A 22,398-nucleotide genomic window follows, 5' to 3' on the forward strand; every position below is an offset into this window, starting at 1 on the left:
ACAGTAATGGATTTATGACACAGTAAAATGCATACAAATTTTGTAATTATTACCAAAATAATATATATTTTTAACTAATATTGCAGCCCGAGAACCTCGCCACCGAAAACATATTATTTTACCTTAATTTGTAATATTATACAGTTTAAGAATCCAGTAAAATACAGTTCTCATTGCCTTACCATTTTGAGTTTTGACCTCTAATGCACTGGCTAATATACCTTTTAATTACATATATCTTATGTAGATGTTTTAAAACTTGCATTATAAGTACCATATAGTCGTCTTGCTCGCACTTGTGTAAGCCACAATGGAGCTGTCAAGTCTCTCTAAAGCGGTAGTGTCATAACACCATCACTGACGGTTGGCAAATTTCATTCGATAACCAAGTGTCAAACGATTTTTAAGCATCGAATGCGCAATCGATTCTCTTTCTTTCGTTTCCGGCAAGGTGCGTAATTTGTGCTCCGCGTTTTTGCAAACCTGAACCGATTTTCGTTGCGACCGATCCCAGCCGGCCATGTGCGATTAGAGACGCGCACTCCCACCGAGAAAATAATCATAAATCAGCTTACTTGTCACCCGCAGACCATTTTCAATATGGATAATTCAGGCAATAACCGCTACGAGCTGTTGTTCATGGACGACGATGCCCCGCCACAGATTCCTGTTGCAGCCGTAACCGCTGCGCCGGCCAAGAAACCGGAGGCATCGGCTCCCAAGGCGCCGAAGAGCAAGCCGGAGAAGGAGAACAAGCCGGTGGGTGCTGCTGCGGCCAAGAAGGCAAATAATGCGGTTTCCAAGACCGCCGGCGGCACCAGTCCAGTGAAGGGAGGCAAGGCGGGTCCGCCTCCGCGAAATGCTAACGCTCCTGCCGGAAACGGCGAGAGGAACTTCAATGCCAGAAGCAACAATAACAACAATCAGCGCAATTTCGGCGGCAACCGGGATGCCGGAGAGTTCGGCAACGAGCTGCCGCAGCGCCAGTTCAACAATCGTGATAACAGGGGACCACCACGCGTCCGCGCCGGCGAGAAATTCGGCAAGCGCGAGTTCGATCGCCAGTCGGGATCCGATAAAACCGGTAATTACACCCCACCCAAGATTCGCGATATGTGAGACTCCGAGACCCAGGGCTGTTTTTTTTTTTCTTTGTTCTCTTATTTACATTGCTTGATTACTTGAATCAAATGGCATTTTAACATTAATATTAATCTGCAATGGCGGCATGCAGTAAAATGTAGACAAAATGGGAGCACGCCGGACACTTGGTAACAAGATTACAAAAGTGCTTGCCCACCACTCTCAATTTACACGTGACTTTGGCAGCCGGCTATTCCAGAAAATTCGAAAATAGGCATGGAAAACACTAAAAATCTTAATTTGTTTAAATTTATAATCGTTTTATTCAGCTCTAGGTGTTTTGTTTATGTTTTCACCGTTTATACAACGTAATTGTTTAATTTAAATAGTTTTTCTGAGCAATTCGGGAAATTTGTCGAAATTCTAAATGAATTTTCTCAGAGAGAAACATCAACCTGCAATGGCGGTATGCTGCAAATGAGAAAGGAGAGCACTTGGCAACAAGATTGCGATTTGTTAGAGTTCTCAGTTCTCCACGTGATTTTTGGCTTTGAAATATTTTAATATAAAGTAGAATTTATGTTAACGGTTTATAAAGTTTTATAAAATTTTGTTGCTATAATGAATGACAGGCAACAAGGCCAAATTATGGCCTAGAATGACAGGTTTTATTGTTTTCTTAAGGTTTTTTTGTTAACTTATTAACTTAAAAACTTATGTTAACCCAATGACCCCTATACTGATTAATCTACAATGTAAATCTACAAATCTCTTACCAAAGTACGAAATGCTCGCGAGCTTTGCAGGTTTCTGATGATAACAGTATTTGCCATTACGATTTTATTTTATATTTATAAATATTTCTACTGTAATAGCTTTTGAGAGACTTAATCTTTACAGTCAAATGCGAAGGCCCACTAATAACTAACGTTTTTCCATTTTTCCAGGCGTCAAGGCCATCGATAAGCGCGAAGGCGGTGGTGCCCACAACTGGGGATCCCCGAAGCAGGACATTGAGGATCAGAAGACCGGGGAATCAGCGCCGCAGGCGGACAAAGAGGACTCGGCAAACGAACAGTCGGCTGATCCCGCTGCCGTTGCAGAGGAGGACGAGTCCAAGCAGATGACCCTTGACGAATGGAAGGCCTTGCGGGACCAGCGCGCCAAGCCCAACTACAACTTGCGCAAGGCTGGCGAGGGCGTCGAGAATCCGGAATGGAAAAAGATGGTTGTTTTGAGCAAGAAAAAGGAGAGCAATAGCGAGGATGAGATGGAGTACGATCCGTCGCTGTATCCGCAGCGCGTGGGTCGCCTCCAGCGAATCGTCGACATTCAGTTTAACTTCAATGATGGACGCAAGGCCGGTGGCTTCCGCAAGGGACCGCGCCCGGGTGTTGGTGGTCCTCGCGAAGGAGGTTTCCGCAACGACGGACCTCGCGAAGGAGGATTCCGCAACGACGGACCCCGCGAGGGAGGTTATCGCAACGACGGACCCCGTGAAGGAGGTTATCGCAACGATGGTCCTCGCGGTAACGGCCCGCGCTACAACTCGGGGGCCAGCAACGGCTATGACAGGCAGGACAACAACAATAGAATCGGAGAGAAGCGCCGCTCGGGCCAGAAGCCCCTGAAGGTCGACGATGAAGCTCAGTTCCCCACTCTGTGCTAGGAACGGCGACGGAGACAGAGACGGAGGAGAATAAGGTTTAACATTTTCACGTATTACATAATTAGTAAGCAGCTCCGGTTAACGAATAACCTTTAGATTTTCGGGCGTAATCTATGAAGCTTGACGACCGATGAACGAAATAAACAAAACAAACAAATCAGCAGCCACGCTTAATTCATATTCCTTAGTTTTAAACGAAACAACTTTTTGGATTATTTCACCCTCATTTATGCATTTAAAATAACTATTAAAAATAGTTAAAATGTTGAAAAATAAATTTTTACTACATTTTAAAACCAATTGACATTTGGTATTTATTTTAAATGTATATTTAAATCCCTGTCACCATCCTTGAGTTTCTGGATGAAAGCGCCCAGTTCCTGGGCAGAATATGATTTTTTTCGCATCTTTTTCGGGAGCGTCGGTGCCAGCGACGACGGTGGTTCGAGATTTGTCTGGAAATAGATTTAAATATTTATAGAATGCCAATGGAAGATGGGGAAAATGTATATTTACAAAGTGTCTGTACTCCGGGGATATGGACTCTAGCTGTAGGATTCTGTCTTCCACTCTTTTGATTCGGCTAAAAACACTCTCGTCGCTGTGTGCGGCTGCCAGGCCCATGTATAATTCAATTGTTTGTAAACGTGAATTATGCAGCGTTTTTTTCATTTCAGTGGATGGGTCAGTTACGAAGTCACGCGATCCCATTAGTTTATTCAGTTCCAGCTCGTAGTTGGGCCGGAAAGCCATTTGCTGGGGTCCAGACCGATTATTGACGCGCCGTACTGTAGTAGATTGTTTGTACTATTAATTATGATGATTATCTACACACAAATATCGTAAATAATGCGTTTACCAACCTTTCAAATGACAATTTGACTTTTCCTGCTTTATTATGGAGCTTTGCGTTCGGGCGCAGGAATCGCTCAGGTCTTTATCTTCTGCCTTGAAGTCAATTACGTTCTGTGAGTTGATTTCGGCCCGCTTGCTGTTGACAAAACACTCTACGCGCTTGGCTAACTCGGCATCATTAACTCTAATTTGCACCAGCTTTTGTGGTGCAGCAATTTCGTCAGGTGACTCCTCGGCCTTGCAGGGACAGGCCAAGTAGTTAAAATTACTTACTGATCTCTCTGGAAAGTGTGATTATAAAGTAAAGAAATCATTTGCTAGCTAATTGTATTTTAAGGAAATGTGTGTGTACAAATTATAAAGGAATACATGTCATGGTAGTTAATTACTGGTTCTTACTGGGCCTGAATGACTCCTTGTTCTCCTTCCACTCGCTGTTGTGATCGCCCTCGTATATCTCTTTCTTCCAGATGGGAACCCGGGTCTTGAGCTGATCAATGGCAAACGAGACAGACTCCAGGGCATCGGATCGGTGTGGTGAGGAGGCGGCTATGACTACACTGGCTTCGCAGACGGGCACATTTCCCAGTCGATGATATATAACTATGTGCCTTAACTCTGGCCACTTGGTACGTAGGTCCGAGCAGATTTTATTCATCTCCTTGAGGGCCATGTTATCGTAGGCCTCGTACGCCAATGACACCACCTGAACATAAGTCAAAAAGTAAATATTAATCATTTGATTTGCTTGATACCTGGCCGAGAGATAGGAGGAAACCCACCTTTTTGCCCTGAAAGTTATCGCGCGTGGTGCCCACAAAAACCGACGAGGCACCACAGCCCTCGTCAGCTAGCAATTGGTGGATGTGGGCAATGTCAATGGGGTCCTCAACCAGCTTAACGTGATCCATGGCGATATGGTTAGCCTCCACTTAAAGGCGGGATGATGGCCAGCTCGTCCCCCTCCTTGAAGTGAATCTTATCGCTTAGGTTCTCAATGTATGTTTCGTTGTGGGCCAAAATCAAGTTGTCCCGGATGGAGGTCAGGTCAAATCTGGCCACTAGTTGCTCCAGCAGTTCCGATGCGACGATCTGGGCGGGCACATCCACTTCCGAGCGGGGGGTTCGGGCTAACTCGCGGGACTTGGCAAAAAACAGCACGTGGACATTGACAACAGGTCCATCAGTCGGCATAATCTTGTGAAATAGCTTCTGTTTCCAAACCTTTCGAGAGTTGCGGTGATAATGGATAGATATGGGATGGCGACCCAAACATATGGCCACAGGGCATGTTATCGATGTATCGATTTTCATAAAAATTTGTACACAAAATAATTGAATTCTTATTTATAACCAGCTATATTATGAATTATAATTCTATAAATTGTTTACTAAATAATGCATCATATTTTGACAATTCAAAATATATATTCATGAATGTTCCATTCCAATTGTTCCTCAAACATCGATCAATTCCGCTTGACATTTGCCCATCTCTAATACAACCGATAAATTTTGCTGGGCGAAGAATAAAATTTGTTTTCATTCTTTATTTTCCTAGTTAAATTTGTTTGCTTGTCTATCCTAGATAGCGAGTTTGTTAACACTTAATTATAAAATATATTGTTAACTTAAGACTGTTACTGTCGTGGACCGTGTTGACATCGTCAACTGACGCGCTGGAGCCATGAAGACACGTTTCAATACCTTTGATATAATCTGCGGAGTCGCCGAATTGCAAAAGTTCGTGGTGAAATACATTGTCGAAGGAACTCCCGAATAATTAAAGTATTTTCCTTATTCCAGGCTGGTCGGCTGGCGAGTGAATCAGATCTATGACGTGGATAACAAGACGTATCTGTTCCGGATGACGGGAACCGGAGCTGTGGAGAAGGTCACGCTGCTGATTGAGTCCGGCACCCGGTTCCACACCACTCGCTTCGAATGGCCCAAAAATATGGCCCCATCGGGGTTCAGCATGAAGCTGCGTAAACATCTTAAGAACAAGCGTTTGGAGAAGATTCAGCAACTGGGCGGCGATCGTATTGTGGACTTCCAGTTCGGCACCGGCGATGCCGCTTACCATGTTATTTTGGAGCTCTACGATCGCGGTAATCTGATTCTGACCGACTATGAGCTGACTACGCTCTATATCCTGCGTCCACACACGGAGGGAGAGAATCTGCGCTTTGCCATGCGTGAGAAATATCCCGTGGAACGTGCCAAGCAGGCCACCGAGGAACTGCAGCCCGAGAAGGTGGCTGAACTGCTGGAAAATGCCAATAACGGCGATTACTTGCGGCAGGTTCTAATGCCCAATTTGGACTGTGGCCCAGCGGTAATAGAGCATGTTTTAGTCTCACATGGCCTGGACAATCGTGTGATCAGCAAGGAGACGGCTTCTGAAACTCCTGAAGGGGAGGAGAAACCGGAGAAGACCGGAAAAAAGCAAAAGAAAGGGCGGAATCAACCGAAACTAGATCAAAAGCCATTTGACATGGTTAATGACCTACCCACTGTGCAGCAAGCCGTAAAGGTTGGTACAAACTAGACTTGATTAACTTGCTTATCTAATCTCTGCATCCTTGTCTTTACTTCTAGAGCGTCCAAGACCTCATCATAGAGGCAAAATGTGGAAAAACTAAGGGCTACATCATTCAAGTGAAAGAGGAAAAGCCAACAGAAAGTGGCAATGTGGAATATTTCTTCCGAAATATCGAATTTCATCCGTACCTGTTTGCCCAGTTTAAAGAATTCGAAAATGCCCAGTTCGAGTCCTTCATGGAAGCCGTTGATGAGTTCTACTCCACACAGGAATCGCAAAAAATCGACATGAAAACCCTGCATCAGGAGCGTGAGGCTTTGAAGAAGCTTTCCAATGTGAAGAACGATCATGCCAAGCGTCTGGAGGAGCTGACCAAAGTCCAGGACGTGGACAGAAAGAAGGCTGAGCTGATTACGTCCAATCAAAGTCTGGTGGACAATGCCATTCGAGCCGTTCAGTCCGCCATTGCCAGTCAATTGTCCTGGCCGGATATCCACGAGCTGGTGAAGGAGGCTCAGGCCAATGGCGATGCCGTGGCTAGTTCTATTAAGCAGCTGAAGCTGGAGACGAATCACATCTCCCTGATGCTGAGCGATCCCTATGAGAACGACGACGATGATGAGACGCCAGAGGTGACTGTTGTGGATGTCGATCTGGCTTTATCCGCTTGGGCTAATGCCCGCCGTTATTACGACATGAAGCGTTCGGCTGCTCAGAAGGAAAAGAAGACGGTGGATGCCTCGCAAAAGGCGCTCAAATCGGCTGAGCGTAAAACTCAACAAACGCTCAAGGAAGTCCGAACCATTTCGAACATTGTCAAGGCCCGAAAAGTGTTCTGGTTTGAGAAGTTCTATTGGTTTATAAGCTCTGAGAATTACTTGGTTATCGGAGGCAGAGATGCACAGCAGAATGAGCTTATTGTTAAGAGGTGAGTCTGGTTTTTCACACAAAAGTACACATTATTAAATGACTCCCTACCTCCCTATGACTCGTCATTATTTTAGGTACATGCGTCCAAAGGACATTTATGTGCACGCCGAGATCCAGGGTGCTTCGAGTGTTATCATACAAAATCCAACCGGTGAGGAGATACCGCCCAAAACATTGCTAGAAGCCGGCTCCATGGCCATTTCATACAGCGTGGCCTGGGACGCCAAGGTGGTAACCAATTCCTATTGGGTGACCAGCGACCAGGTCAGCAAGACCGCACCAACGGGAGAGTACTTGGCCACGGGCAGCTTTATGATTCGAGGCAAGAAGAATTTCCTACCATCCTGCCACCTCACCATGGGCCTAAGCTTGCTCTTCAAGTTGGAGGACAGCTTTATAGAGCGACATTTAGGAGAGCGCAAGGTGCGCAACTTGGAGGATGATGCGAACGAGCAGGATTTCAAGGAGCCCGAAGTTACACACGATCTTCTGTCCGATGAGGAGGATTCTGCGGAAAATCCCCTGGCAAATGTATCGGAGCCAAGCTCCAACACGGACACATCTATTTTCCCCAATACGGAAGTGAAGATTGAACACGATACGGGTCGCATCACAGTGAGGGCCAACTCTTTGAATGGCGAGAACGAGGAGAACGAAGTCAAGGAAAATGTCATTGATAAACTGCTGAGTAAGAAGCCTGCTGATGAGGAGACCACCATCATTTTGGCAGGTCCTAGTCGCAAGAAGCAAGTCAGTGCCAAGAAGACAAAGGAAGAAAAAGCACGAGCTGCTAAACAAGAAGCTGCCAAGCAGGAAGCCGCACCACCAGCAGACACAGAAGCGAAGAATCCTTCCCAGGTCAAGAGAGGCCAGAAGGGAAAGCTGAAGAAAATGAAGTTAAAGTACAAGGATCAGGACGATGAAGAGCGGGAAATCCGAATGATGATCCTCAAGTCTTCCGGCAAGGAAAAGCCTCAGTCCAGCAGTGAAAAGGTGGTGGAAAAGAATGTGACGTTTAAAGAGGATTCAGCGAAGCCGGCCAAGAATTTGGCTCCCAAGAACCCCGCCGTTGAACTGGATGATGCCGATGAAGTGCCCGCTGGCGGGGATGTGGATATACTGAACAGTCTGACTGGCCAGCCCCATGAGGGAGATGAGTTGCTCTTCGCCATCCCAGTGGTGGCTCCCTACCAGGCCTTGCAGAACTACAAGTCAGTTTACCAACCTTTATTAATCTTAAATTCCAGTTAATTTTATATTTACTTTGTGCAGGTTCAAGGTAAAGCTCACTCCCGGTACCGGAAAAAGAGGAAAGGCTGCCAAGTTAGCCCTGAATATCTTCGCCAAGGAAAAGAGCTGCAATACTCGCGAGAAAGACTTGCTGAAAAGCATAAAGGAGGAGTCCCTGGCCAGGAATATACCAGGAAAGGTCAAGTTGTCGGCTCCGCAGCTGCAAAAGTATCACAAATAAATTGGTTGCTAAATAACGATTTGTAGAAAGTGTTTTAAATACTTAAAAAAAAGAGAAGTACATTGAGAATTGTAACTATAAAAACTGTTTAAATAAAAGGAAAACTTCGTGATATTTGATTTTTCGATTCTTATCATTCTTTGCCGCTATAAAGCGGGATATTGATTTTCGTAACGGTGGAATATCCCGATTAACGATAGACTGGTTGCTGGGCGAAATCTCAAGCAGCAATTTTGGGACGCCTGCGCAGTGCCCGGAGCCCGAGTTTGCATGTGTTTGTTTACTTCGGTTGGCTGTGTCCAAAAGTGGTGTTGTATAAGTAGATATTTTGGTGCTAAGTCGCCTGTTTTGGCATTTTGTGTACTAAAAAGTTCGCCAAGTTCTCGTCATCGTTCGATATATAGAGGGAATCGCTTCAGTATAACGTCGCCTAGCCCAATATCGTGGAATATGTAAAAATAAAGGCATATATAAACGAGAGAGTGAAAGCAAACAAAGCCGAGGAGGCCTACAAATCACGCAGCAGCTCCCGCATCAACCCAGCAAAGACAACACCACGGAAAATGTATCTTTCGGGCAATATCCGTGTAACACATTTTTTCAACGCCACAGAATCGAGTGCGTGAGTGAGTTCCGCAGATATGTAGACACACTTGGCCACTTTCGGAGTGCTTCCTGGCCAAATTCAACCGTTCGAAGACAAATAAATTGAGTTGGAAAGGCGGCGATGGCTCGGTGAAAAACTATGGCCTTCAAAGTCCCACCCAGTTAGAAGGATTCGTTCGTGTGCGTGTGTGTCCGTAAGTGTGTGTGTGTGCTGTGCGTGTGTGTATGTGTATGCATACATATGAAAGCCTGTATTGATTAAGGACGGAGGACTCTTTTTTTTTTTTACCCCGTGCCATGTGAAAAAAATTAACATATAATGTTGACGTGCCTCCAATTATAAAATAAAAGTTATGCATCTGCGCTGACACACTTCCAGTTCGCATTTAAAGTTTACCATGACGCACATAGAAAAAGTATATTCATAAGTACAGATGTTCGTGTCGGTATGTACGTGCATGTATATATTTATATACATATATGTATACCCCCAATTTCACCTGCTTTGAAATACAAAATCTATTAGATGAATTTTCCTATAATAAAAAGATAAATATCCACAAAAAATATAAATATTGTATTGCGTGAGCATTAAAATGTATTTTAAACTCTAACCCCTTACTTATGGTACCATTTAAACTGTGTTTATTTATGACCATTAATGGAAGATGTTCTAAAATCTAAAACCTTTTCTAATCAGTAGCAATTAAACTACTTAACTACCATTTAAACTACAATTAAAATTTGAATACTTTTTAAGAGTACTTAATTGTTTACATACAAAATAAAATAAGTAAAGGTAGTGTGATTATTTATTTTTTTGTAAATCTTAAAAAGGTTGTGATAATAAGTATTCATAAACAATCCTTAATATTTCAGATAGGCAATTTAATAACCAAAGTCTTCGAAAATGATGGACTTTTGTGAACTTATCACAGCTGCCAGATAAAATGAGGGCTCTCTTTTTTGCTCAAATAAAACCCAAGGCGGTAATGACAGTAATTGAAACTATTTGTTAGTACCAAATCAAACATGATCTTTTAAAATCGGTAAGTAAAAAAATATTTAAATATTGATTCTAAAAAATATAAAATATTTAAAATTCATAAGATATCGGTTTAGCCAAAGAAGCATTAATCTTAAATCGGAAAACTGTTTTATGTTTGTTTTCATTATGTTAAAAGACCTGTATACTGAATTTAAAATTAAAAAATTAAAATTTGATTCAATTTTTGACAATATTAACGATGTAACCCCTTCTAAAAATAAAAAAAGAAATGATAAAAACAATTTTTAAGTCAAACGGGTCCAGATCGACTCGGTTTCTTATGCTGATCAGGAATATCTATGATTTATAGGGCCGGAAATGTCTCCTTTACTGCATAACAAACTGTTGACTAATATTATAGTACTTTGAAAATATATAAAACAGATAAAAGTACTTCAAAATAATACCTCAAGCTACCTCTTTTTTTATTATTTATTAGAATATACGTTTGAAATAATACTTGTTCCGCATCTTATAATCTTTTCCCGTTTTTTTTCAGCAACATGGAGCCAAATCATTATTACTGCCGGAGTGCTATGCAGCAGACGTCGGCGTCGTCAATTCCCCAACATTCGTCGAACAAAATGAACTATGGGATGAATGCAGGGCAGCAGGAGTACGTAGCCTGCGGCTCCAGTCAATCGCAGTCGGGATACAACTCCAAGGATCTGGTGCCGCGGAGCGGGAACAATAAATCGCTTGGTGGAAATGGCAGCGGAATGGGGAGTCCCTATGCCGGATCGGTCTGCAGCAACAGTGGGCAATGCAGCAAAAGTACTACTGCCAACGCTGGGAACTATATCAACATAATGACCGTTCCCCTAGGAACTTTGCAGTATAACCGAAAGAAGCTAACTACTCAGGACTATGAGTGAGTTGCATATAGTAATTATGTGTTATTTGGGATAATGAACTAATTTCGGGAACCCTTTTCCAGATCGCATTTATATTACAACACTACGGATGTCAAGTGCCGCGATGATTACTATATAGCCAACAATGCGGCTGGAGGGATGCCGCAGCACCAGGGACACCAACCGCAACAGCACATGCAACATCAGCAGCAGCAGCAACACCAACAACACCAGCAACACCAGCTCCACCAGCAACACCAACAACACCAACAACACCAGCAGCAGCAGCAGCAGCATCAGGCCAACTTTCTCCACATCCAGCAATCGCTTCAGCACAACCACCAGATGAGCCACCCAGAACCAATCCATCAGTTGCCGCAATTACAGGCCTCGCAGGTCACCGATCCGCCAGATGCCTTCGACAACTGTGCTGCGATCTTCCCCAGCGCCAGCGGCAGTGGTCGCGTGGCAGCCACTCAGACCCATCAGAATAGCACCGGTGTGGTTACGTGCGGCGACCAGCAGACGCCAGTGTCGCTGGGCTCCATGGCAGTGCCCCCGATCATGTACACCGTTCACCGTGTGGTGACCACCGCCCAAATCCAGACGGCAGTGGGTAGCACCTTTGCCTCCTCTGCCAGTGTCTCCAGTGTGGTCAGCACGGGGCAGAACGAGGGCGACTGCCTGTCGCCGGCACAGGTGTCCTCGGCAATGGCCGCCTCCTCGAATGCCCAGTGTCTCGGGGGACTCGGCGACATGGGCGCCAACATGATGAACAACGCAAGTGCACTTTGTCCCCTGTCTGACCTGAGAAGTCCTTCTGGTAAGAGTCTCGCTTTCTATTTAGATTATTTTTTGATAAATATATTGTAAATCTATTTCTTAAGGCGTGCTAACCAACACCTCATTCATGCCTGGACACCATAAGTGCAACAATGCCAATGATGCCCAATCCAATCCTGCAATCCAAAAGCGCGTGATGACCACAAGCTCAACTTCAAATTTCGCAAATGCTGGGAAAGCTGCTTCCAACCTGACCCGGGCTCTTCAAAATGTAATATTCCTAAACAAAGATTAATTAAATCTTATTTGACCTTTATTTTATATAAATTTCAAGGTAATCCCCACTTGCGTGTATCTTATGTCCCGCGTGGCGGTTCACATGGAGATTGAGGGCACCTCCCAGTGTCCATCCCAGGTCATGCTGGCCGCTGCTCTGGGCTGCGAGGAGCTGGGCATATCCAACAAGCTGCTGGCCCAGAGTGTGTTTGGATTGTGGATGACAAGTGCTTTATTGGAAATGCAGCTCAAGGCCCATCACTGTCCCTATATAGTGAGGGTGGCGTGGCCCAATCTGCTCCAGAAGTTCAGCAATAGCAGTCCCAGTGATCGAAAGTTTGATGAGCCCATGATAGTGTTGAAGAGAAATGTTTTCTTCTCGAAAAGAGACGAGGAAAAGATCAAGTAAAATCGAATTATTTTAAATTCTGTGTATATTTTCTTAAGAAATTAATTTACTTGAAATATTTTCCAGGGATCATCGAATCTTAGAGCTCCTTTATGAGGAGGCCAGAAACAATGTGCTAACGGGTAGATACATTATGGAGCCAGTGCATTCACTGATGTTGGGTGGCATACAGGCTCGGATTGAACTTGGGCCCTATAATTCGCATACCCACACAATAGGCTTTTTTCGGTGAGTTAAGAAATAAATTGAATAATAAATCAATTTAAGATTTATTTAATTCTGTGTTAAAGGGAAAACCAAGCTCGTTTCTTGCCACCTCATGTAGCCAAGAGCTCGACTTGGTTGTGGCTGCCCATAAGCCAGAAGAATTCTGCGGAGGTCAAGCTGTTGGAGCAGTTTAAGAGGGTTCCCCAAACAGCAACTACAAGGAAATTAATGCGGAAATATCTGGAATTTTGCTGGGCACTGCCCTTTTACGGGTAAATATATAATATTTAATTATAATTATATCTAAATTTAATATTTTTTCTTATTTAAACATATTTTAGAGCCGCCTACTTCCATGGTCAGATTGAGCAGCCAGTGAGGGGAATTATGGCTTTGGTTAACCAAAAGGATATGGAGGTTTTAGTTGCGGTTAATGAAAAGGGAGTGTTTATCATTGATCCGTATGAATGTGTAAGTGTCCTACATCCTTAAAACTCTATATGTAGTTCTAAGAAATACCTTTTATTTACCACTATGTAGACTCTCTTGCTGGGCTTGCGATATGAGGACTTGTCTTGGGACTATGCCAAGCCCAGTGCCAGTGATGATCCCGAATGTCTGACTTGTATATTTCTTCAGGTATTTAGATATATCCCTTATACTTAATTAATATCTTTAAATAATATATATCATTTTCTTATAGTTCGATGCTGTTGAGAATGGAATACAGGTTTCGAAGCTAATGCAAATATTTTCCAAGCAAGCCGCCATGATAGACGCACTTATATCACATTTTACGGATCAAATACGAAACAAAAAGCAGGAGGGGAACACTCAAGAACCTTTTCACGATGGTAAGTTCAAGGTTTTATATAACTAGATGGCCCAAATAATTAGTTTATGAAAATTAAAAATAAGACTTGGATATGTTAAAGTTGTGGAGTTTATGGAGTGAAGACAATTCTACAAAAATATAAGTAAGCTGTTATAACCATCAGGGATATTTATTTTACTATATCTTAAAATAAACCAAATTCTTGTCTAAATATTAATAATATTATTTACACCTCTTTCAGAGCCAAATCCTATTCAGAATAATGGAAATGGAGTGTTATGCAATAAGCTGTCTAGATTGACTTTGGCCACCTTTGACGAGGAGGGAGGTCGCTGCATTGGGCAAATGGGATCATTATCTATAAGCTATTAACAATTGTTACTAATGATAAACTAGGCATAAGTTACAGGGGTGTTACATAAAAAGTTCGTGCATATATTCATGATTGTTGATAAATTCCCATAAATATACTCACAAGCAAAGTTTTAGCAAATGGAATCAACATATTCACTCAGTTATCGACACGATGAATTCCACTAAATTTAATTGTTTTCTAATTTTATCAAGCGTGATCAGTATCCGAATTTTAATTCTACTAACATTAGGTTTTAAAAGTAATTACATTTTATTTGTTTAGCTTTTAATAACACGGCAGAGATCTCCTTGAAGTCACTTCCATTTGACTTTTGTTAACTTGCTCAAAACCAAGATGAAGCATTTACATTTTTGTACGATTTTCCTTTGGCAATAATTAATTTTAATTTACAATTAATGCAAGTATTCTCCAAAATGTCCCCCAAGAGTTATCTGGTTTTATTTACCTCTAAGGTGTAAGGCATGTAGCATATAATAAGATAAATACATATATCGGTATGTGCATTTGACGTATGCGTTCAGAATTAGTTTAATAAGCCTTCGACTGAAACAAATTATGTACATAATAACAATAAAGTATATGTACAAACTGTAAGGGCAGACTGCCAACATAGGTTATGTATATATTTAAAATTTGTATGTATGTATAAATTGAGACTTAAAATAAATACCGTTCCCTCATATTTATACAGCAAGTATATAGAAGATTACAGTAATATTCTTGTGTTTCAACGGCACCACACTTGTGATTTGTAATATTTATGTTATTTAACAAGCGCAGTTAATTAGACAATTTAAATATTAGTTGATCTTAATTTAATCCACAAAGCCTTAATAATAATAATAAATATACTTCAATTTGCTAGCAACACACCTCTGTACGTTTTCGATTGTTGAGAAACACCACATTATTATGTTATTATTTAAACACAAATCTTCTTTAATTTTGCATACAAATACAAATTGTTTAATAATACATATAATAAAATAGTTATAATATACGACAACACGGAAATTAATCAATACATGTAGGTGTAATCTAATAAATTATAGTTAATAGACCATTTATTTAAATATGTGTAAATCAAACATAAATACTAAAGGCTACTTACTTTCTAAAATGTGTCTTTTAATAACACAATAAAAAAAAGTATTAAAAAGTAATGAACAATTCATTTTATTTTCAAGAGTTGTTAAGGGGGATGGTGTTTTTTTAAATAATTTCATATCTATTTTTGTTAAGGTTTTTGGTTTTGCATTGCCTTTGAGAGAGTGGGAAAACCCACGAGTATACAAGTAAGGACATCCCCAATAGTCCTAGTTTCACAAAATATCGATAGTCACGTATCGAATTTATCCTGCCATGGTCCTGCTAACTTAGTCAACATTTCAGCGCCAATTTAAAAATATAAATTAATCCCTGATAAGGTACAATTTTAAACTCTTATTTACAACAAAACTAATTTAAAAATAAAAAATAACAGTGTAAGTATTTTATTTATGACTTTAGCCACTTTTCTGGCATCTTAAATTATTATTTTTTGGTATCAGCGCACGAGTCTTTGATATTTGTGTTCTCCGGTCAGCAGGCAGTATATAGTTCTTTTACGGCTTTTATAAATTTAATTAAAATCAAATAATTGTTGAATTAATTAATTAATTCATCAGAGTTGCTTTCCTTATTTATTATTTTATTTTTAAGATATACGAACATTGAGAAAAAAAGAGTCATTTCGGGAAAACTTCCGAGCCCCTTTTTCCATTTCCAGAAAATTCAGCTTCAACTAGGCTTTTACGTGATATTAAAAACTACATTTGGGCACAATCTTTTAAAAAAGTTGGTAGCCAAATTTAATAATTCTCGTTCTTATAGACTGTGAGATCTATATTATGGATCTGGTTATCGACTTGTGTATATTTACTGTATGGAATTGAAACTGTATCTACATATCTGTCCTGTACAGGTACCCGTTTGTTCCCGTAGAAAATCAGGCAAAACATGGATTTTTTTGGATAAATTATGCTCTAAAGTTCCCAGTTTCTTGAAAATATTTGACTAATTTTATATGGTCTCTTAATTAATTTAACTTTATCTTTTTAGAGCTTTGAGCTCTATATAACAAAAGAATTCGGAAATAAATTTTAGGAGAATGTATTTGTAAATTTGCATTTTCTGCTCTAAGATATAGTCGTACAATAAAAAGAAGTAGTTGTCAAATAAAATCGTTCAATTATAATACTTTCTAAGGGCATAAAAATAAAATAATAAAGTTGCCATACCTTTCATAAAAATATATATAAATTGAAGTGTAAATAATAGCCTTTATTTGCAGGGTGAAAACAGGGCCAGCTTCAAACTCTTACCAAAGCAAATATTGACCAAAGAGTAATAACGAAATTAGAGCAAATACGGAATACAAATAGTCCTAAGCGAAACTGTGTTATTGCAAAAATATTCGCGACCCAAAAGTGCAGCAGTAGCCGCGTCCAAGACCAAATCCAAATCCAAATCTAAATCCGAATCCAAGTCATCAGATTCGCTCACGCACAAGCGAAAAGGTTGACCAAACACACACACACTTTGGCACACTCGCGAGTGTTTATGGGAGGTAAATAACTGGTTTCTATATAAACACACACACACACACACAGCGAGGGGCACGTGCAGGAGAAGGCCTACCCGGAGACAATTTGGAAATGTGCATCCACGGCCACTACACTCCACCTTACACACACACACTCACACCGCGAAGAGGGACGGGACGGGACGGGATACCAGATGTCCTGTTAAGAGAGCGCACCGCCCGCAGAGAGCCAGCGTTGTCCTGGAAGAGAGCAGGCGCGTAAGTCGCCGAGTAACAAGTGGTGGCGAGAGAGCCTTTCTGTCACTGGATTGGCTGCAAACGGGTTCGCGTCCGTCCAGTGTTCTCTTCGCCGCAGATGCGTCGGCTCATCTCGTGAATTCAGAAATTCGCTGTGGCGCGTCGCGGAATCGGACTCTGAATCACATCCTTCTGCGATTTCGAGGAGTGCACACCGGTGGTCGCATCCGCAACCGAATTCGCACCCGTAACCGTATTCGCAACCGTTACCGTAACCGCGCTCCGATCTCTCCAGCTCGCCATGGATATCTCCGCCTACCAGCACATGAACATCCGGATGAGCACGCGCGGCAAGCGTCCGCTGCGGAATCTCACGCCCAACGACAAAGTGCGCGCCATCCAGCGCATCCACAATGGCGAGACAAAGGCCAGTGTTTCCCGCGACATCGGAGTCCCAGAGTCCACGCTCCGGGGCTGGTGCAAGAACGAACAGAAGCTGCGCTTCATGTGCCGCCAACTGGGACCGGATCACCTGGGCCTGGTGGACACACCGCCCGAGAAGCGGGCCAAGTTCGAGCTGCAGCTTCAACTGCCGCCCAAGTTTGTGGGTCTGCCGCAGAACTACGAGGAGCTGGGCTTTGGATCGCTGCCCTATGCCGCAGGAGACTATCCGGGACAAAGCGAGAGCTTGCTCGAGAAGCTGAGCCTGGTGGAGTTTGTGAAGAAGAATGGCCTGCATCCGGAAATGATGCAGCAAAACGGTGTCGGCGTGATGGACTACTCCAACAATATGCTGCATCAGCTGAATCTCCTGGCGCTGCTCAACTCCAAATTGGCCCCTCCTCCCCAGGCACCGCCCCAAGAACCAGTGTCGTCAGTGGAGACACACGCACCCAAGTCGGAGGAGGAGAACAAGGTGCTGGCTTTGGCTTCGGAGGACTACGCCAAGAATGGGCAGCCCTTGCTGAGTGTAAAGAACTGGGCCAAGGATCCGGCCAAGCGAGCCAGCCAGCCGGAGCAGGTCAACGATAAGAACAACAATGCCCTGGATGCCAACAGTCAGGGTGTTCTGCAAACGGAGCAGGCCAAGACGCCCATGTTCCCGGATACCACGACGACAGTGCCAGTGCCCACTCTACTGCCAGCTCCCTTTCCGACTCCCGCGGATCTAGCGCCTGTGATAGCACCACCGCCACCGCCGCCCATGGGTGCCGCCATAGGTTCCACCAGTGGCAGCAGCACCACACCCCCGGAAGCCGACAACCAGGGTGCCGCCCTGCTGGACTGGTGCAAGCTCTTCAACGCCAGCCTCAACTTCCTGGCCTTTGCAGCGGCCGCAGCCTCCATGCAGCCCGGCGGAGGCGGAGGTGTGCATCCCATCTACAATCCCCATGCGGCGGCCACTGCGAGCTCCTCGGAGCCCGACCTAGAGACATATCCCTTCAACGAGGCCCTGATGAAGCGCCTCAGCCCGCTGGCCCACAGCGAGGCCTCCAACGAAAGCTACTGTGACAGCGAGCCGGAGGACCTGTCCGTGAGGTCCTGCGCCTCCAAGGCCTCCAGCAGATCGCACACCCCGGACAAGAGCAGCGGGTCCAGCGATGCCGAGCAGTAGAGGTCCCCCCGGCCCAGTTCTTAGTTCTTAGTCCTTAGGCCATAGTGTAAATACCTCCATTTTGATTGTTAATAGCCACCTTAGTATTCACGAACACGACTCATTTTGCGAGGCAAATACTATTTGCATTTATCAATTAGCGCATTAATATCAACGCAACAGGTATTAATAGATCGGCGTACTATAGCTAGTATTAACTAGGGATATCGACTGTGTGGCCACTTGTTTTTGAAAACCAAATTCAATTCATCTACACGTATAATAACAAATACTAATTGTGTTAAGTAGCTTAATTATTTGGCCCGTTCGTCAGCCATTCCAATCGATTTGTTTTCGTACTGCTGTAATCTCCGTAACTCTTAGTAAGCATATAAACTAATTAATAACGAAGCGAATAAATATTTATTAACAACCGAACAAAATAAACTTTAAAGTGTCAATCTCTCAAAATCCGTAATTGCGTTTGCATTTATCTTTATCTTTATTTCAGGTTTTTGGGATGGGGTGTGGAGCTATTATGTACACTTTAAAAATTAACAAGCAATGATGTTGGTTTTTGTTTTTAAACTACTAACTATTTTGAACCCGAAATAACCCTACTGGGGAAATGTTATCTGGTAGTCAGTTTTCAATTCAAAATTTTGCTGCCTTCAAAAATTTAAAAATTAAAAAGCGATGGTGTTGGTTTTGGTTTAAATCTTTCTATCTTAAACCAGAATTATCCCTACTGGGCAAGTATAAATTTATATCTGGCCCTCGGCTTTCTATTCATAATTTTTTCTGGCCTTTGTTTTAATAAGCAAGGGTTAAAGAAGATTGTAATGAGTATCTTAAAGCAATTAAACAAGTGTGTGGGATTTTCTTTTAAATCTGTACTTATTCATAAAGGTTTTATAAATATGAAATCGAATTTAAAAGTAATCAAAAAGCACTAATAAGTGTTAAAAAAAAGTATACCCTTTGAAGAACACCAATGTTTCATAAATCTGGCAACTTGATTTCAAATAGTAACCTATTTCTGTGTCACTTCCTAATGATTATATAACACAAATGAAAGGTGAAAAAGTTGTTGTGAAGATAATTGAATACATTGAATTAAAAGTTTTAATTTAAAACATAACTGTCGATGCAAGCTTAAAAGATTAGAAACCTCAATTATGATTCTTTCTTATCTAAATATTTCAGATTATATAACTAAGAAATGTATTATGTTTATTTAAAGGAATGCCTAAGAATGCCTATAGAAAATATAAATATTTAAAATTTTTCAAAGAATTAATTCCATTCCAAGAACATGTAATCACAGATTAGATAAAGCCCAAAAAGTATTAAGAATTTATTTTGGTTAATATTTATTATATTTATATTCATTTACTATACTTCTTTCAGTTCTCTATTTTGAAATTGTTTTTTAAAAAATTCTAATAAATTTTCGAAAAATGTTTTTAGAATATGTAAGAGATAAAAATATATTGAAAATTTATATTAAAAGCACATCGAGATTGAGCCAGCTAAACTATTAGTTTGGTTTTATTCAAAAGGTTTGGATAATTTTGAATATTTATTTGCTTTTTAAATAAAATGTTGTCTTAGCTTGGTTGGTCTTTTTTTTACTATAGTTATTATTGAGATAATAAAATAATTTAATAAAATTTCTATCGATTTTACTTTTTATCTTAGAGGTATGTATTCAAGAGAAATATTCCAAAAACTTTTCTTAAATGGCCTTAAAATTATATTGATTTAGGCTATTAAAGAAAAATCCCCACTATGACATACAAGAATAAGCGAGCTTACTTGATATTTACAATGGAATTAATTTAATTCTATATATTAAAAATAAAACCTTATACTTTATAAAGATATAGAACCTGAAAATAATAATACTCAGTTTGGTAGTTAGTTAATAATATTATTATATATCCCATTGGTCGTACTTATAAGGTTTTAGAAGTATAGAGAGTATAATTATTATAAGCTACCCGTATCAAGTGGCTCCAATAGTGGCTAGACTGTGAGTTGGCAGAACTTGGTCTGGGTTATGCCGAGGACTGACCACGATTCCATTGATACCGACCGCCTGGATGGAGGTCAGCAGTCTGGCTTGGAGTCCTGGCATCAGGGCGATGCGTTAATGAGTTTCTCTTTCTACCAAAGCATTTTCGGAGGCATCGGTCAAGCCGAACATGAAAAAAATGGCACCAGCAACCGCCAAGACAGCGGTGGCAGTGGCAGTAGTGGCAGTAACAGCGGCGGCAGCGGCATGAAGACGAATTATTGGTTCGCCTTTTGGAAAAATTAAATATCGCGTGTTGGTAATTTCCGCTTGGCTTCCCATTGCCGCTGCCATCGGCTGAAGTTGAGGCGAATTATTACGATGATTAGGCGACTGACAGTGCTCCCAGGCATCGGCATCAGCTTCGGGATCGGCATCCATGTCGACCATCCGGCCTGCCAGCCGTGATCCGCACTGTACGAGTGAGTATGCATGTCTTCCCATTCGCATTTCGCATTCGCACTCGCATTGCATGTTCTCCGCGCAGCGCAGTGCAGCGCAGCGCAGCGATCGGTGGACATCTTCGTGGCATTCTGGTTCTGGGCGAGGATTAAATTACTTAAAACCGAACCGAACCGAACCGAACCGATCCCCCCCGGGCATATCGACGGATCCGCTCCAGCCGCTGTCAATATTGTGTCGCCTCGTAACCCGCACGATTGCAACCGATCGCGGTATGTTGCTCTGAGACACACCACACACAAGTGCCCGAAATAAGTGGGTATCCACACACAGGTTTAACTATGGTATATATTGCTTTTTTGCTTCAGTTGAATTTGATGTACTGGATTTATTTATGTTTAGTTCTTTTTTTAAATATTTTTTTTATTATATTTGGTTGCTATTCTGGGAGTATTTCAAAAGGAATACATATTATTTACTTATAAGACTTAAAATGATTTATTTTTAAAATAAAATCTACTGTAAGCTAATTTTTTCTATAAGAACTATTTCCATTTAAGCTTAGTTATTTAAGGGAGGGGTAAGGTTAATTCGGTGCAAAAAAGGCCACTTTTATTGTGGCGGAACGGCTAAAGTTAGCTTAATGAATTAAATACCATATAATAACACAACATTTGAATAATTTTTGATAAATTTTGTATTGAAAAATATTTAGAGGTAGAGAAGTTATAGGGAATCTCCCGAGTCGCCTCCAAAAAAAGTTGTTTTGCGGTGTACCTCCTAACAGTCCACAGGATCATCCGATCTACAAAAATTATACCTCATTCGTTAAAGGATAAGTGTCCCGAGGTATTCACGAAGCGTTTTTATTTTTAAAATTTTTTCCCTATTTTTTATCAAAATTTGAAGTCAAAACCCCGATTTTTGACTAAAAAAAAACATTATTTCTTAATTTAAAAATATATAAAAATTAAAAATTAAAAAAAGGCCGACGTGAATACCTGAGGAATTAGTTAAAGAATGTGTGTGCCAAATTTCAAATCGATCGGTCCAGTAGTTTTTCTGTAATCGTGTACACCGATTTGAACAATTGAATTTTTCAGGAGAGCGCTTTAAACTTTGTGATTCTCATGCATTTAACACCAACCGACCTTCGTTCAACTCTCCATAACTTCGTCAATTTTCCCATGATCGATGTAAAACTTGGACACAATATTCTTAAGATATTAGGCCTTAAAAATAAAAAATAAAAAAAAAATTACGAAAAAAAAAAATTAAATACCTTACCCCCCCCTTAACAAATAGGCTTTTAAACTCAAAATTCAATTAAAAGAACAAATTGTTGTCAAGAAAGTAATGTTTCTAGGAAAGTTGTTATTATTTTTTTATATTATTCTTCCCGCATTGAACTTTTCAATGTACCCAAGTGCCCAAAATGAAGCCCAGATTGACAGACATCCTTTTAAACATATGATTGACAATGGCAACGAAATTACCCATCGGAATGAAAGGATGAAGCTGCCAATATCGGATACCACATCCGCACCGATGGCGGAT

General features: G+C 41.4%; 6 protein-coding genes across 7 annotated transcripts; 4 read left to right on the forward strand and 2 right to left on the reverse strand.

Moving 5' to 3' along the window:
- Positions 1–434: 434 nt before the first annotated feature.
- Positions 435–2,912, forward strand: vig2. Its single transcript, XM_017165179.3, has 2 exons — positions 435–1,084; positions 2,031–2,912. Exons 1-2 carry the CDS (start codon positions 601–603, stop codon positions 2,750–2,752), a joined length of 1,206 nt encoding a protein of 401 aa, XP_017020668.1. The 5' UTR covers positions 435–600; the 3' UTR covers positions 2,753–2,912.
- Positions 2,913–3,009: 97 nt separating this feature from the next.
- Positions 3,010–4,521, reverse strand: Mocs2B (Molybdenum cofactor synthesis 2B). Of its 2 annotated transcripts, XM_017165180.3 has the most exons (5): positions 4,390–4,521; positions 4,007–4,313; positions 3,616–3,888; positions 3,269–3,540; positions 3,010–3,207 (listed from the first exon to the last, which is right to left on the reverse strand). In XM_017165180.3, the coding sequence occupies exons 1-5, from the start codon at positions 4,516–4,518 to the stop codon at positions 3,067–3,069; spliced, it is 1,122 nt and encodes a 373-aa protein (XP_017020669.1). In that variant the 5' UTR covers positions 4,519–4,521; the 3' UTR covers positions 3,010–3,066. The 2 variants fall into 2 exon arrangements, with proteins under 2 accessions (XP_017020669.1, XP_017020670.1); XM_017165181.3 differs by lacking the exon at positions 3,010–3,207 and having other exon boundaries at positions 3,394–3,559.
- Positions 4,522–4,528: 7 nt separating this feature from the next.
- Mocs2A (Molybdenum cofactor synthesis 2A) lies at positions 4,529–4,907 on the reverse strand. Its single transcript, XM_017165182.3, has one exon. The coding sequence runs from the start codon at positions 4,799–4,801 to the stop codon at positions 4,529–4,531; it is 273 nt and encodes a 90-aa protein (XP_017020671.1). The 5' UTR covers positions 4,802–4,907.
- Positions 4,908–5,106: 199 nt separating this feature from the next.
- Clbn (Nuclear export mediator factor NEMF homolog Clbn) lies at positions 5,107–8,672 on the forward strand. Its single transcript, XM_017165223.3, has 5 exons — positions 5,107–5,350; positions 5,414–6,143; positions 6,209–7,080; positions 7,157–8,293; positions 8,355–8,672. The coding sequence occupies exons 1-5, from the start codon at positions 5,295–5,297 to the stop codon at positions 8,551–8,553; spliced, it is 2,994 nt and encodes a 997-aa protein (XP_017020712.1). The 5' UTR covers positions 5,107–5,294; the 3' UTR covers positions 8,554–8,672.
- Positions 8,673–10,178: 1,506 nt separating this feature from the next.
- Bili (FERM domain-containing protein 8 Bili) lies at positions 10,179–14,426 on the forward strand. Its single transcript, XM_017164869.3, has 11 exons — positions 10,179–10,208; positions 10,707–11,078; positions 11,145–11,884; positions 11,949–12,115; positions 12,179–12,525; positions 12,596–12,757; positions 12,820–13,008; positions 13,078–13,207; positions 13,277–13,375; positions 13,440–13,590; positions 13,813–14,426. The coding sequence occupies exons 2-11, from the start codon at positions 10,711–10,713 to the stop codon at positions 13,941–13,943; spliced, it is 2,484 nt and encodes an 827-aa protein (XP_017020358.1). The 5' UTR covers positions 10,179–10,208; positions 10,707–10,710; the 3' UTR covers positions 13,944–14,426.
- Positions 14,427–16,959: 2,533 nt separating this feature from the next.
- On the forward strand, positions 16,960–18,767 carry danr (distal antenna-related). The gene has a single exon (XM_017164876.3). It carries the CDS (start codon positions 17,070–17,072, stop codon positions 18,381–18,383), a length of 1,314 nt encoding a protein of 437 aa, XP_017020365.1. The 5' UTR covers positions 16,960–17,069; the 3' UTR covers positions 18,384–18,767.
- The last annotated feature ends 3,631 nt before the right edge of the window (positions 18,768–22,398 follow it).

The sequence above is a fragment of the Drosophila kikkawai genome, chromosome 3R, assembly GCF_030179895.1.
Source record: "Drosophila kikkawai strain 14028-0561.14 chromosome 3R, DkikHiC1v2, whole genome shotgun sequence".
Lineage (NCBI taxonomy): Eukaryota > Metazoa > Arthropoda > Insecta > Diptera > Drosophilidae > Drosophila > Drosophila kikkawai.